The sequence below is a fragment of the Helianthus annuus genome, chromosome 16 (genome assembly GCF_002127325.2).
Source record: "Helianthus annuus cultivar XRQ/B chromosome 16, HanXRQr2.0-SUNRISE, whole genome shotgun sequence".
Classification (NCBI taxonomy): domain Eukaryota; kingdom Viridiplantae; phylum Streptophyta; class Magnoliopsida; order Asterales; family Asteraceae; genus Helianthus; species Helianthus annuus.
The window spans coordinates 104,117,307-104,132,825 of NC_035448.2; the positions used below are offsets into that span (position 1 = coordinate 104,117,307).

Consider the following 15,519-nt stretch of genomic DNA (forward strand, 5'->3'; position numbering starts at 1 on the left):
TTTACGGGACATAATTTAACACAAAACACAAGATGGTCCAGTGGTGGTATGCATGTGTAAACAAAGCTAAGGTCGTGGGTTCGAACCTAGCTGATGCCATCATTTTTTGTTTTTATTGGATTTATTTTTTTTTATTCATGTCTTTTTTTAACAAACCTCTAAATTTATAAATTATCAATTATAATTAAAAAAAACAATAAAGGTTATATATACAAAATTATTAATTCGTAATCATAAATATTAGAAATTCTTGATCTATTTATGAACAACAACTAGATCGCTTACATGACATTTTAAATCCCTAGGATAACCATCACGTTCGCTCTCTTGGATTTTCCAATCTTACTCGTGCGTGCTTACAAGAAATCGCAACGCAATCACAGTGAGTATACTCGATCCCATTTTCGTTTTAAACACTTTGGGTGCAACATGTATTCCTTATTCAAATTACACTTCACTTGAAACTATTTTAAACTCTATCCATGCCTTACATGAAACTACTTGATGCTTGTTAGACTTGTATGCTAATGTAAACTATTTGTGTCAATATATGTTTCATTAACTTTGCTAGCCCGCCTTAACAATTATAGCGCTATAGGGATAACGCACCGCCCACGAAACTTGGGGTATTGTTAAGTTAAACTATTTTACCTCCCGCGAAACTATTGGGATAGGCTATTTTAACGCGTTGGAAACTTGGGTTTGAACATATGGGTACACTTTTCGGCATACTGTTAAACTTGCAAATTGTGATTCATGTTGGATATGAGACTTGAAACTTTTTACACTATTATATTGTAAACAAACTTGTATACTCGCCAACATTTTTTTGTTGATATATTTTAATACATGTTACAGGTTGAAGGATGAGTTGATGCTATGAAGAAATACAATTTAGGTGGACTTAGATACACACCTAGATTAATTTTGATTGCTAGATGTTATGTTATTTTTGAAACAAATGTTGATTTTTATTTTGGATTCTTGTATGACAATTTAGACTTGATATGAAATGGAATTTAATTATTATTGTCACATAGTGTTATGATGTCTCTTGCAATCTATTTCGTCTCATCCCGATGTTTCCGCCATCGGTTGGGGTGTGACAACCATTTCCCATTTCCAAGTGGGAATTTCAGGCTGTTGTAGCAAACCTGACGGCTTCTGATGTTCAGCCTTGACTTGAGCGCACGTCAAGCATTTAGCTACATAAGCAGCTATAGACTTCTTCAAGCCTATCCACCAATAGTTTGCCTTTAAATCCTGGTACATCTTATCAGCTCCATGGTGAACGAAATATTTGAAACTGTGGGCTTCCTTGAGGATAACATCCCAAAGTCGTCCATAAACAGGAACCCATATTCGTCCATTTAACCTCAAAATTCCGTCTTTACCATAGGATAACTGTTCTTCAGTTACCCATAGCTTTTCATCAGGGTAGTTAGCTTCAAAAACGGCTTCTTTCTGAGCTGCTAACAACCTTTCATTCAAGCTATTCTTGATTTCAATGTTCTTAGCATTGATCCTAATTGGCTTCACTCTTTCTTTTCTGCTCAAGGCATCTGCGACCACAATAGCTTTTCCTGGATGGTATTTTATTTCACAGTCATAGTCGTTCAGAGTTTCCATCCAGTGTCGCTGCCTCATGTTCAAATTCCTTCTGATTGAACAAATGCTGAAGGCTCTTGTGATCAGAGTATATCACATATTTAGTTCCATATAAATAATGCCTCCATAGCTTTAGTGCAAATACAACGGCACCCAACTCCAAATCATGGGTGGTGTAATTCTTCTCGTGCACCTTTAGTTGACATGAAGCATAGGCAATGACCTTGCCCTTTTGCATTAACACACAACCCATCCCGGTGTGTGATGCATCAAAATATACCACAAACTCATCAATACCTTCAGGTAGAGTTAGCACTGGAGCGTTGCTCAACTTCTGCTTCAAAATATAAAAAGACTCTTGCTGCTTGGGCCCCCAACCAAACTTAATATTCTTACGTGTTAACGAAGTTAAGGGTGCAGCAATCCTTGAAAAGTTTTCAATAAAGCTTCTGTAGTATCCTGCCAATCCTAGAAAGCTGCGAATTTCCGTAGGCGTCTTTGGCTCTTGCCAGTTCATAATAGCTTCGATTTTAGCGGGATCTACTTGAATACCACGCTCGCTAACCATATGACCAAGGAACTGGACTTTACGAAGCCAAAACTCACACTTAGAAAATTTGGCATAGAGCTTATCTTGATGTAGCAACTTCAGGATACATCTAAGATGTTTCTCATGGTCAGCTTGACTCTTTGAGTAGATGAGAATGTCATCGATGAAGACGATGACAAATTTATCCGAATAAGGTTTGCAAACGCGATTCATGAGATCCATGAATGCGGCAGGTGCATTAGTGAGCCCAAAAGGCATCACTAGGAACTCGTAATGACCATAACGAGTCCTGAATGCAGTCTTATGTACATCTTCATCTTTAACCTTCAATTGATGATAGCCTGACCTCGGATCAATCTTGGAGAAGTAGCTTTCTCCTTGTAGCTGATCGAACAAATCGTCGATCCTGGGCAAAGGATACCTGTTCTTGATAGTGACCTTATTAAACTCACGGTAATCGATGCACAGGCGCATCGAACCATCTTTCTTCTTAACGAACAAGATTGGTGCTCCCCATGGAGACGAACTAGGTCTGATGAAACCTTTGGCTAGCAAATCATCTAACTGCGTCCTTAATTCCTTCATCTCTGTTGGCGCTAATCTATAAGGTGCTCTAGCCACAGATGCAGCTCCGGGGATGATGTCAATCCTGAATTCCACATGTCTATCTGGTGGCAAACCAGGTAGTTCTTCCGGGAAAACTTCAGGGTATTCAGAAATGATGGGAATATCTTCGATCCTGGGCTTTTTCTCGTTAATGGTTACCTGTGCCATATAAATGACACAACCCTTTTTCAGACATCTGGATGCCTTGAGCATAGCCACTTGCTCAGGCAATCCATGTTGAGTATCTCCCTGAATGGTGAGTGGCTCACCAGATGGAGTCTTGATCACCACTTGTTTCTTGTTGCACACAATCTGGGCTCGGTTATGTGATAACCAATCCATACCTATCACTATATCAAAGCCTGCTAGCTTAAAAGGTAACAAGGACAAAGGAAAAGAGTGGTTCCTAATGGATAAGACACATCCATCTACTACAGTTGAAACTGTTTCTATGGTTCCATCAGCTAATTCCACTTCATATTTCACACTTAGGGCTTTAACAGGTAGTTTCAATAACTCACAAAACTTATTATCTACAAAGGATTTATCTGCTCCAGAATCAAAGAGTATCCTTGCATAGATATCATTTACGAGGAAGGTACCTGTTATCACGTTGTCGTTCTGAATAGCTTCCTGAGCATTCATCTGGAAGACCCTAGCATTGGTCTTCTTTCCCTCTTCAGCCTTCTTTGCAAGCTTCGGGCAGTTGGTCCTAAGATGCCCCTTTTCATTACAGTTATAGCACGTGGCATCCTTGATTTTCTTACAATCCAGTGCCTTGTGGTCTAATGACTTGCAAATCCTACACGCTTTCGGCTGGGACTGGGACTTCGACTCATACCTGCACCTCCCAAAATGGTGCTTCTTACAAACTTTGCACCTGGGTTTATCACCCGTCTGTTGATCACCTTTCTTGGATCCCGACCCTTTCTTGTGGTCGTTGTTTCCCTTGCGCTTCTTATCTGAGCGTCGTGAACTGTCATCTTGGCGTTTCCTTTTCTCGGCATCCGCATTTCTCAGCGATCTCTGTCTAACTGCGTCCAGCGTGAGGGACAGAGATATGTCAGCTGCTGATCTGAATGTAGCGGGCCGAGAGGCCTTGACACTTGCTTTTATTTCCGGGGCCAGACCCCCAATGAAACAGGCTATCCTTTTAGGTTCCGGTGTCACAAGGTAAGGAACTAACCTTGACAGGGTATTAAAGCTCGTGAGATAAGCCTGGCAATCCAGGTTTTTCATACCCAGTGATAGAAAATCAGATTCTATCTTTTCAACCTCGTGCTGAGGGCAGTAATTCTCTTTGATGAGGGTAACAAATTGTTCCCAAGACATGTTGTACAAATGTACCTTTCCGGTGGCCTGAATCAACGATCTCCACCATGCTAGGGCTTCACCCTTGAAAGACTGTGACACAAACTTCACAATGTCTCTTTCAGCACAACCACTTATGTCTACCACCGTGTCCATCTCATCCAACCAAGTCATGCAATCCACTGCCCCTTTCTCCCCAATAAAATCTCGGGGTTTAAAAGACACTAAGTATTTATACGTACAGGACTTGGTACGTGGCGCATTATCAAACACAACCTTCTTGAATGGAATACTATTTTCGTTGGAGGAATGCCTGTCATCATCTTTCTTTGATTCCTCTTTCTTAGGTGGCGGCTTGCTGTGAGCCTCCGAGTGAGTCTTAGACTTGGTGTGCTGTGTAGACAGGGTCCTACTTCGAGTCCCAGAAGACTCACTGTTTTGTCGATCCAAAGCCCTTGTAACAACATTATCAACTAGTGTTTGCAGCTCTGCACCAGTCAGCTGTGTCTTGGCGTTATCATGGTTTTCCACCGGATGACTATTTACTTCATCCGACCTAGCCATGCAGCTTCAATTGTTGAGCTAAATATAGAAAATAATAAGCAAGGTTTTACTTAGAGGCTTTTTACAATACTTTACGATTTATTAACCATGGTTTTAATAGCCATTTCTGGTTAATTTGTTATTCATTTATTTATTCAGGACCTTTATTATAATCCTATATCACATTTTAATATTAGCATAAAAGTCTAGTCCCAAGGACGGTTTTAATTTATAACCAGGATTTTCACAGAATCGAGGTATTTGGGCCTGAATCACAGTTCAATACCCTTCCTAGACAGTGAGTTGCAGACTTCTACTGTCTCTTAGTCCCAGAGGACGCTAATTATTATCCGTAGGCACTTCATCCTCAAAGGATGGTTATATAATTACAGGGAATTTAAATTAACCCAATTTTAAAGATGGCCTGTGTGATTTTTACTGCATCACAATTTGCCCAGCATGCTAACATACTTACAGATGTTAACAAGATTTTGGAATCTTTTGGACAGGTTCCACCATCTTGGCCATGTCTAAAATGACACATGGCTAGGTTTTACCCCTAAGATTCTCTTTTAATATTAAATGCAGAACAATCCTAAGTTGAGATATTAATTATGGATCTAAATCTAATTATGGAGATACCATCTTGGCCTTGTCTTAAAATGACATAAGGCTATGTCTTGTCCCTTTTTAGATTTTGCCATTTTATAACAATGGTAGATCTTCTTTAATAGGAATGTTATTTTCATTTTACTTCGTGTTTTAAGTTTATGCATATACTTAATAATAAACAAATATGAAAATTTAAATTCAACCATTCCATTACTAAAATTTTAACAAATACTACATTTGCCCTAAACGGGACTTTCTAAGAAACAACATGCCCACACAGGGGTGAAATACAAACAAACAAACCCACGCAGGGGTTAACTAAAAGACATGCCCACGCAGGGGCAAAATACTAAAAGACAAGCCCATGCAGGAGCTGAGTACAGAAATAAAAAGTCCGCGCAGGGACTTGATTAAAACTAAATAAAATAAACAACAAGGTCTTCAATGACCCCTTCTTTTGGACTTCCCCTTGAGCAAGTCTGACAGACCCTTGAAGAAGCTTTGACGTTCCCTGCAGTCTTCTCGAACCTCCTGCTCAACTTGGTTCAACCTATCGAGAACCTCTTGTTGACGTTCTGGCGGGATTAGCTGCGGCTGCGGTGGCTGATACAGAGGTTGAGGAGGTGGCGGACGCTGGTACCCGTAAGTTGGGTAGCCAGTGGTCCAAAGACCACCACAGGGTCCCTCTGGGTGACGAGCATTGTAGTCCTATGCCTCCTGATATGGGTCCACATTGGCATAGTCGTACTGGGTATGAGCCGGCTGCTCAAAAGGGTTATACGCCGCTGAACCGGCGTAGGCAGGGATTGGGTTATCAAAACCCAATGGTGGTGCCATAGGCGCAGAGTTTATCTCTGGGATGGGGTTTGATGGACCCCCCATTTGTGGGTCTTCTTCTTCTTGGAGTGGCGGATAATGACTGCCATTCGAGGGCTGGGGAGTGCTGATGCGGACTCCTCCTCGCACGGACATCCGTGCGTTTGACCTTCTCCGCCTCGGTGGCTCCGGAGGCGGTTGCTGCTCCACTGGTGGTGGTGGTGGCGGAGTGACTGCCACAAATCGGGAATCCTCGAAAGGATCATGTTGCTGTCACTGCTGGTGCTGCTGCTGCTGCTGGTACGGAGACGAGTGTTCGGATGGGGTAAAATACCAGTCCCACTGGTTGAACCTCGCCTGGTAGCTGTCAGGACCATGGTAAGGTGATCCATGAAAAGATGACCCATCGGAGATTTCGATGGGGTGGTTCGGGGTCCCGGTTGCAGGCTCCATGGGATCCGTATCTTCATCCATGTCATTTTCACCCGAGAAGTGATCCTCGGGTCCTAGTGGGTTAAAACCCACGGGTTCTTGAATGAAATTAGCCGGGTTGAACTGGCTTTGAAAAGCAACGGCAGGGTCACCAAAAGAATGGTGCGAGTTTGACCGCTGCAACGGTATGAAGGAAGGCGGAGGGTTGTCGGGCTCGTTTTCGGATTGTGGCCCGAAAGAATGCAAATAGGACGGTGAGGAACTTAAGGAGACTGATCGCCTCCCGGGTTCAACGTAAACCCTCCACGGCTCCTGAGGGCTAGTGCTCATTGTGATCGATGGTGTACGCTGGTGCGAAGGCCCGGCTTCATGGTCATGGCCCGTAACTGGGCCCTTGCCTCTTCCTCTCAAAACCTTGGCGGCATTCTTAACCTGCAATCATAAGCAAAGGTACAACAACAAATATATAATAAAATAAAGACCAATAAAAACAAAACGAAACAGAGTTTGTCGTATGTTCTTTGTCTAGACTCGGAACTCGAGGAATATGCATTTATTTAACTGAGATTAAACACAAAAGGCTAGTGTTTAATTCACTCAGCGTTGGCTCTGATACCAACCTGTCACACCCCTATTTTACACGTATCACTGGTGGGCCCGGTGGGGGTTCCATGACGTAGTTGATATCGTCGTAGTCAAACAATACAAAATATAAATGCACAACGGAAGCAAAAGAAAGATTTATTTCAACCAAATAAAATTGTAATATCCAGTATCACAAACAGTTGAAATAGATCCACTGGCGGATCAAAACAAAGAGGAAACTTTATTTCAACAGACTTCATGCATCCTAAGCTTGCGAGACTTTTATTGATGCTAAGGAGTGGCCAGCCTATTACGTGTAGTACCTGCACTTAGCCTTTTTGGAAAATACGTTAGTTTACACTGGTAAATACAATTTAACTGACTCATTTTGAAAAGGCTTTAAAATTGATTTGAATGCCTGCGGCACAAAACTTTTTATAACTTGGGATAATTATTTGCTTATAATCTTGTAAAAGAATTACATGCTTGTTATGCGTTCAGTTGTCCGGGTCGTGCCGGGTTAAAGATTAATAGACACACCATTTAGTATAGTTCTGTCGCGAGACTTCTCTCGTACCGACGATTATACTTTATTGATTTGAATGCACTACGGGTGTACGCCTACACTCGTGTGCTAAGGTCGTGGCCATTCTTTGAATGATGCCAAGGATATCCGGGACATGGTCATTAAACCCCCAAAGGCGTTAAACAAACAAAACAACATTTTCAAATGGGTCATTTTGACAACACTTAACCACCAACTGGTTAAGGTCAATTACCCAACCAAGCGGTATTTTATATACCGTACCCCAAGCCTGTATAAGGGAAAATAAGTTAAATGTATTTACCTGAGCTAAATATAAATTTAATCCCAGCCGTATCAAATCAGCAAGTACAGATAGCTTTTACTGGGCTCCTATATCTGGAATGAAGGTTTTTAATAACCTATTAGAATCCTAACGGGTCTTTTAATTTAGCCTAAGCTTAGACCAGTTAGTTTTAAATGAAGATTACGGTTTAAACGCATGATAAGGCGAAGACCGTTTTAGAATGTGGTTTTGGCCTGACAAGCTTGCATACTTGTTCAATATGGGTAACTTAATCACATTCTGGATTTTGAGACCGAAATGATATGATTTGACCCGTTTCGGCTAAAATGGGTAAACTAGTTACATGAACCGATCTGAATGCGTAAAGTGCGTAACGAGTAACCATAAGAGTCATATACAAGTTTCCTAAGTTAATATGCCTTAAACATGTTGTGATATCAGTAAGATACCTTCCATTATGCCCCCAAATGGTTTTAAACCCAAACTATGCCTTATAAGGGCATTTTGGTCATTTTAAAGGGTGTAAAAGAGTTTAAATAATAACCTGAGTTACAGGTCTGAATAAATCAGTAAATATACTTAATTTAATAAGTTATAACAGTAGGGTATCATATATATGTGAAATTTATTACTTATAACCATTCTATGCTCCGTAGGGGCATTTTGGTAATTTCACATATGCCTAAAAGGTCAAAACTGGATTTCTAAGTTTAAAATATTTGCCTACTGTTAGAATATAAAAATTTACTAAATACATTAGTAGGTATTAACCCCATATGTTTTAAAAAGGTTTTATTACATACTTATGCGTTAAAAACGCTTAAAAAGGCGATTTGGAGCCATTTTCGGGTTTTGTATAAAAAGCTGATATTTTTAATATTCCAGAAGGCTCAAAATAATTTATTTAACATATTGAATCAGTAGAAAAAGGTTTGGGGTCAATAGGATTTACAAACCTCATTTTATAGTAAAAAAGGGCAAAACCGGCATTTACCGAATTAAGCTTAGAACACTAAGTTATGCTCAGCCTAAAATTGAATAAAAATCTTTAAAAATCCCCAAATATTATTTTATATCAGTAGGTATAAAGTTTTGTATAAAAATTTGGGTTTAGATAGGCTATATGCAATTTACGCCATTTAATTACTAAGGAAGCTTCTAATTACGCTAATGAGCATAACTCTTAATCTATACCTCAAACTGATGTCAAATTTTAGGTGCAAGTTTATAAATCAGTAGCTAAGGTGTCTACCCTTTTACTTTTTCAAAAATCATATTTTAAGGTCATTTGGGCATAATGGTCAACATATAAGCATTTAACGGAAACATGCATGTGAATAGGATATCTAATGAACCAAGTTGTATAATCACAGGGGGTTATACTAACATGTGTATAGGTCCAAAAGAAGCTCTAAGGCAATCCTAGACTTGGCTTAAACGGGTCAGAACTGAAAGTCAAAGCAGAAGTCAAACTATGCGACTTTCGGTTACAAACCGAGCCTAAACTGAAAATTGTCGAGTTGAACATGTTGGGACATGTTCTTACATTAATTACTAAGTTATATTAATGATCAAACAGGTTGCATGTATCCTACATTGCTAATTATGCATTAATTTGGAAATAAGCATTCTGTTGACTTTTTAAAGTAAGCTTTGACTCGACAATTAACATAGTTAGATTAGGAATCTGAATATACCCTTTTAAGGGTTTGCTACCCACATAATTACCTACTTATATTTTTAAATTCGAGATTTGACTGAGTAATTATTGTTAAATCTCGAAGTCAAACCTTAATTACGACGGTTTGACTTTTAGCTAATTAATTAAGCTAAACTTAATTATGAATGATTAGGATCACTTACAATGGACCTAAGTAGGATTAGGGACTTAAGAGAAACTTGATTGCTGTCTAGAGATGCTGGAGTAATTTGTAAGTGAGAAAGTCCTAAGTTCACAACTTCAAGCTCTTATATAGTGAACTACAATGCACAAGATCTTGCCAAGGAAGTCTACAAATGTTGTGAGTTGATCCCAGGTGCCCCTATGTGGCTATATACTGCCTATCAAACCCCTGATTTCAAAAACCATGCTAATAAGGCGGTGCAACAGGCTGAACAGGCAGCTGTCCAAAACCTGCTGCCAGCGACAGGCTTACGGACCGTAAGCCAAGATCCTCGCGGTCCGTATCCATCTCTTACGGACCGTAATCTTAGGTGGTTGTGGTCCGTAACCGACCCTGATCTGATGCGCCCAGATATGCTCCTTGCGGACCGTAAGCTTAAAGCCATACGGTCCGTAACCGATGGCCAGAAGCCAAAAAAATTTGCAAACTTCCAAGTATTGACCATGCAACTTTGAAACTCCGAATCTCATGCCATCCTTTTCAGTTGGGGGTCCCTTTGCTCAGCCTTTGCATGCTTTGCATGGCCTTAATCATTTTGGCTTCTTGTGTCAAGTTTTGGAAATGTCGGAAGTATAAGGACATGACATTTATTCAAGTTTAATTCCTTCAACTCAAGAATCCAATCTTCCGAATATTATAGCAACAATTTACAAATCAAATTGTCCATATAAAAATGGAATTTTATTTATTTAGAACAACTGGCTATATATCGGATGTTTATCAAAATGATTTAAGGATCTTGGGATTTTATAACTTGGGCCGCTCAGAGGTATTTTAATAATACGTCGCCCTTGGGTTGTTCAGAGGTGTTTTAATAACATGATGCCCTCTTAAATCCTACCATACATCCTTATTTGATCCGGGTTCCTGACACGTTTGTCTTACATGACACGTGTCTGTATTTTATTGAGTATGATTTTTCGAGGTGTTACAATTGTCTTCGAGAAATCTTCACTGATATTCTTTTATCAGAAGGTGTCATCTTCAGTCTTGAAATCAATGTATGATGACCTATATTAGTCCCTGTGATAATTTTTGCTTCCATCACAACTTTTTCGAGCTTCGTGACTTGTAAACGTGTACCATTACACAATCCATTTGCTTGATCAATGTTTCTGAGTAACATCACCGGAGCACCAAGTTTCAGTACTAATTTATGGTTAGGTAAACCAGATAAACGAAGATTGTTTAACACATCAGGAGGAAACAATGCCATATTAAGCTCTGATTCTTCCTCCGATTGGCACAAACTATCTGAACTAAAATAAACCTTTTCTTCACCGGACAGACTCTCTAACAACTCTTTATTTATTGAATACACTACTTCATTACTTGGAGCAAGAATCGCTCTTTGTTGGAAATACGTTAAATCCCACAAAAACTTATTCATGTCCGGATATATAAATGAAATGAGAGAAGAAATAGGATTAACTTGGTCATGAATAAGTAAATCATCTGGTATTTCAATATCAATCTCACCATCATTTTCTTCACCAAGCAGACCATCACCAAGCTTTAAAATCCATTCTCCAAATTCCTTTATTTCTTTCAAATCTGCTTCCTGACAACCAACTCTTAATCTCATATTCTTAGTTAGCTTTAGTACTTGACAGTGCCGCCATATATAAGAAGAATTCAAAGAAGCATTGACTATCATTGTTCTGGTACCTTTAGGGATGACCGGAAGAATTTGTCTAAAATCACCACCAAATAGAATGACCTTTCCCCCAAACGGCTTGGATTGCATGTTCGGTTGACTGGAACGTGATATGTCTCTCATTGTTCTTTCAAGAGCCTCGAAACAATGCTTGTGAGTCATAGGTGCTTCATCCCAAATAATCAATGTTGCTCTTTTAGTTAAATCACCTAACTCAGTATTAGTGTAGCACCCCAACCTGGAACAGGCTGGCATGTCACTATTACAGATATCAAAAACCAAAGAGTTCCAATAAACGATAGAAACCAAGGATCAAAAGTCTCGAATCCACTAGAAAACCTAAGTCTTAAATCGTTTAATTACTGAAAATAAATAAACACGGAAACTTCAGAAACTTCTTAAACTTCATTTTCCTCTCACTCATACCTATTTCCCTTGATTACCTATAAAACACACACAAAACAACACAAGAAAGAAACTATGGCTGAGCCAAAAAGTTGCCCAGTAACGGAGAAATCAACAGTAAAGTAGTGGCAGGTATGCGAAGAGCAAAAAGGACCCGTACATACACTAAGCAAATCTAAAAGATGGCACTAAAGCAAATACTTACATAACTTGAATCCCAAAACTTATACTGAACAGATAACAGATACTGAACATAATCAGATGCATATAAACATATCAACATATCATAACGGAGACAAGACATACGTGACAACATATAACAGTAAAACAAGTCACGTAATATAGAAGCACCCACGAGCCTAAACAGAGGCATACATGGCTATAGTCCATGCGCCGAGATGGTGCATGTAGGCGTACACACATTATTCCATCTCAACAGGAGTCAGGAGTCAGGAGTCAGAGCTAAGATCGATCTATTCGCCTCTAGGGGCCAGGTGCTACACAAGCACAAACTAGAGACGCCGTGAACTTTAGTTACGCACCGTCACGATGAGTGCCAGGCCGTTGACGCCCCAACGACAAGTCTTAACTTATAATTGCTTGGGTGACAGAGTACGAAGCTATATCAGAAATAAACGTATCATAGGGGAACATGCAATAACGAGCACAAGATTTAAAGTCTATTGCATGCTACTATATATATACTAGTCATATAAAAAGTACGAAACAGAGACGACTAACGAAAACATCCGTACTACAAAGTAACGGACTTGAATAAAAATACTATGATGACAAAAACAGGAACCCGTACCAACGAGTAACGAAAAATAAAAGTATACTATGATGAAAAGAAAACAGAATCCGTACCTTATTAGCAAGCAAAGCCAATTAATCAAGTCGTCCTCAACAATCAAAAACCTATAATCCCGTTATAACCCAAATCAGTTTATTAATTGACTCGTTCGCTATAGTTTTCCGGTTACTATAACTCGAACCTTAATAACTTATATTTAACTAATAACTAGGTCTATTAGCTAGTAGAAAACTTTAAAACTCATGTGGTTAACACCATGTTACTCGTAACTATATTACTAAATAATTTAGACTAGTATCATTTAAACCATTAGATTTAACTTTATAAAATTAAAACCCATACTTGAACACTTGTAATTTCAAGAAAATACCGACTCGGTTTATTTACGAAAATACTGACCATAGTAACACAACATTATTTAGTTGTAGTCCTTTTTCATCAATTAGAATTCATTTAATATTTAGAATAATTCCATGATTATACATGCTTCTATATGTATAAAAAGAAAAACAATAATTAAATCAAATTACCTAAAAAAAAAAAAAGAATTAAAGATTGATAAATGTGTCACTTTTCCTCATTCTGTATACATTTGCTCATTGGACTTTTTGCCACCACTACCAAGTAATGCCAGGATTTTTAGCAAGTTGGTTAAGAATGTTGACAAAGCTTGCAACCAAATCCTTGCTTCAGTTCGTATTAAGGTCAGCTATCAACTAGTAAATTAGTAATCACTTTTATGTTTAGATTTAGATATGTAATTTCTTAAGCTAAATAGGAAAACGACCGTAGGATAATGTCGGCGACAAACGCATTACAGATGATCGGATCATACAACTTTTAACATTTAAGCTCTAGTATCCGGAAAACCAATACTAACAAAACATAATTTAACTTCTATATACGAATCGAACGAGGGTTCGATTGGGTACCTTAAACGCCAAACGGAATCAGACGGAGACTAATGGAGTAGCAACAACCGGTGGTCAAACGGAACAGAACTGAGATGAACGGCAACAATGATTCACGGTTTGCGTTCGGCTACTTCGTTATCGGATCAAAAGAACAACTTCATATCATATTTTGCGTCATAGCATGATGACTCGAAAGAAGATAATAAGTTAATTACCGATACCTGGTCGTGAGTCGGAATGACTCGAACGAAATGCGAAACGCACGAGATGGTCACGGCCGTACCGACGCTGGTTCGGCGGCTATCGGTGGTGCTACGGTGGCGAACGACTCTTTGCGGTAAGGTTGTGCGGCGAGACGGCCACGACGGCTGCAGTGCGGATTTTGGTGGATGATATAGGTATCATATCCCCATATCTTGCGGTCAGTTAGTTTGAATGTGAAGAGTTGAAAATTATAAGCAAACAAAGAAGTAGCCATAGAGATAAGAATGCGGCAAACGAAACTGAAAAATTTGAAATATGATTACATTATTATTATTTGTAATTCTTATACCTTTTGCCTTTCATTTATGTAACATACAAAATAAAACATACATATCCTTTTCAATTTTTTTCATTAAAACTAATTTAACAATAATATAAAGACTAATTATTATTATTATTATTATTTTGTATATTACAATTCTACCCATCTTAAAAAAAATTTTGTCCTCAAAATTGCTAAGTACGAATACGAATGTTTCACACATAATGGACACAGAATAGACTTTACATATAGCAAACCATTAGACATCACACATACTAATGTACGGAGTTTCTGAGACGGTCAAAAGACGCATACTAAACAAATTCAAATTCAGAAATAACAAAACAAGTAAAGTGAGACTTAGAATACTAAGACACAACAAATTCGGGTACATACTAATCTACACAATAGGAGTCCAAAAGCACACATATGTACCTGTAATTCACGATTATGTTCGCGACCATAATTGTCAATTACCTTACATAAGTGCCCTAACGGTCCTCTTATCATGCATCTCAGTGATCTATTAAAATTGTAAAGAAAGGTAGCGTGGCGATAAACAAATCATGGTTAGCTATAGTAAATAATAATAATAATGTAGTGATATCTAAAGTAGTTGCGACGATTCCGCAAGGACACATATTACTGATGTGAAACACCTCTTGAAGCAAGCAAGGTCCACGGGCGCGTACTTGAGTTTGTTCGATGATATAGTCACTTCAGGCATGTAATCAACCATGTTCTGACTGATTCACGAACTCGATGATGATGATAGAATAATTTATCCATACAATTGGGTTGCAGATCATGAAAGAAGAATTCAACAACAAAAAGCCTCTAACGGAAAACTCAAAGATCACTATCCGATGATTACGAAGATTGATGGAAAGTCGAAATCCTAACCCAACGTCTACCCATTAACTCACAGGTTTAGTTCTTTTTTTTAAGGTTTAAGTTTTCTACAGGAAAGAGCCTTGGCTCTGATACCATATCTGTAACACCCCAACCTGGAACAGGCTGGCATGTTACTATTACAGATATCAAAAACCAAAGAGTTCTAATAAACGATAGAAACCAAGGATCAAAAGTCTCGAATCCACCAGAAAACCTAAGTCTTAAATCGTTTAATTGCTGAAAATAAATAAACACGGAAACTTCAAAAACTTCTTAAACTTCATTTTCCTCTCACTCATCCTGGTTTCCCTTGATTACCTGTAAAACACACACAAAACAACACAAGAAAGAAACTACGGCTGAGCCAAAAAGTTGCCCAGTAACGGAGAAATCAACAGTAAAGTAATGGCAGGTATGCGAAGAGCAAAAAGGACCGGTACATATACTAAGCAAATCTAAAAGATGGCACTGAAACAAATACTTACATAACTTGAATCCCAAAACTTATACTG

At 38.7% G+C, this 15,519-nt stretch overlaps 1 protein-coding gene across 1 annotated transcript; it reads right to left on the reverse strand.

Moving 5' to 3' along the window:
* Window positions 1–10,725: 10,725 nt before the first annotated feature.
* Window positions 10,726–11,616, reverse strand: LOC110914288. The gene has a single exon (XM_022159091.1). The coding sequence runs from the start codon at window positions 11,614–11,616 to the stop codon at window positions 10,726–10,728; it is 891 nt and encodes a 296-aa protein (XP_022014783.1).
* Between the last annotated feature and the right edge of the window lie 3,903 nt (window positions 11,617–15,519).

Excerpts from the sequence above, each read along its gene's own strand:
- LOC110914288 (XM_022159091.1), bottom strand. The coding sequence starts at position 11,616 with ATGACTCACAAGCATTGTTTCGAGGCTCTTGAAAGAACAATGAGAGAC.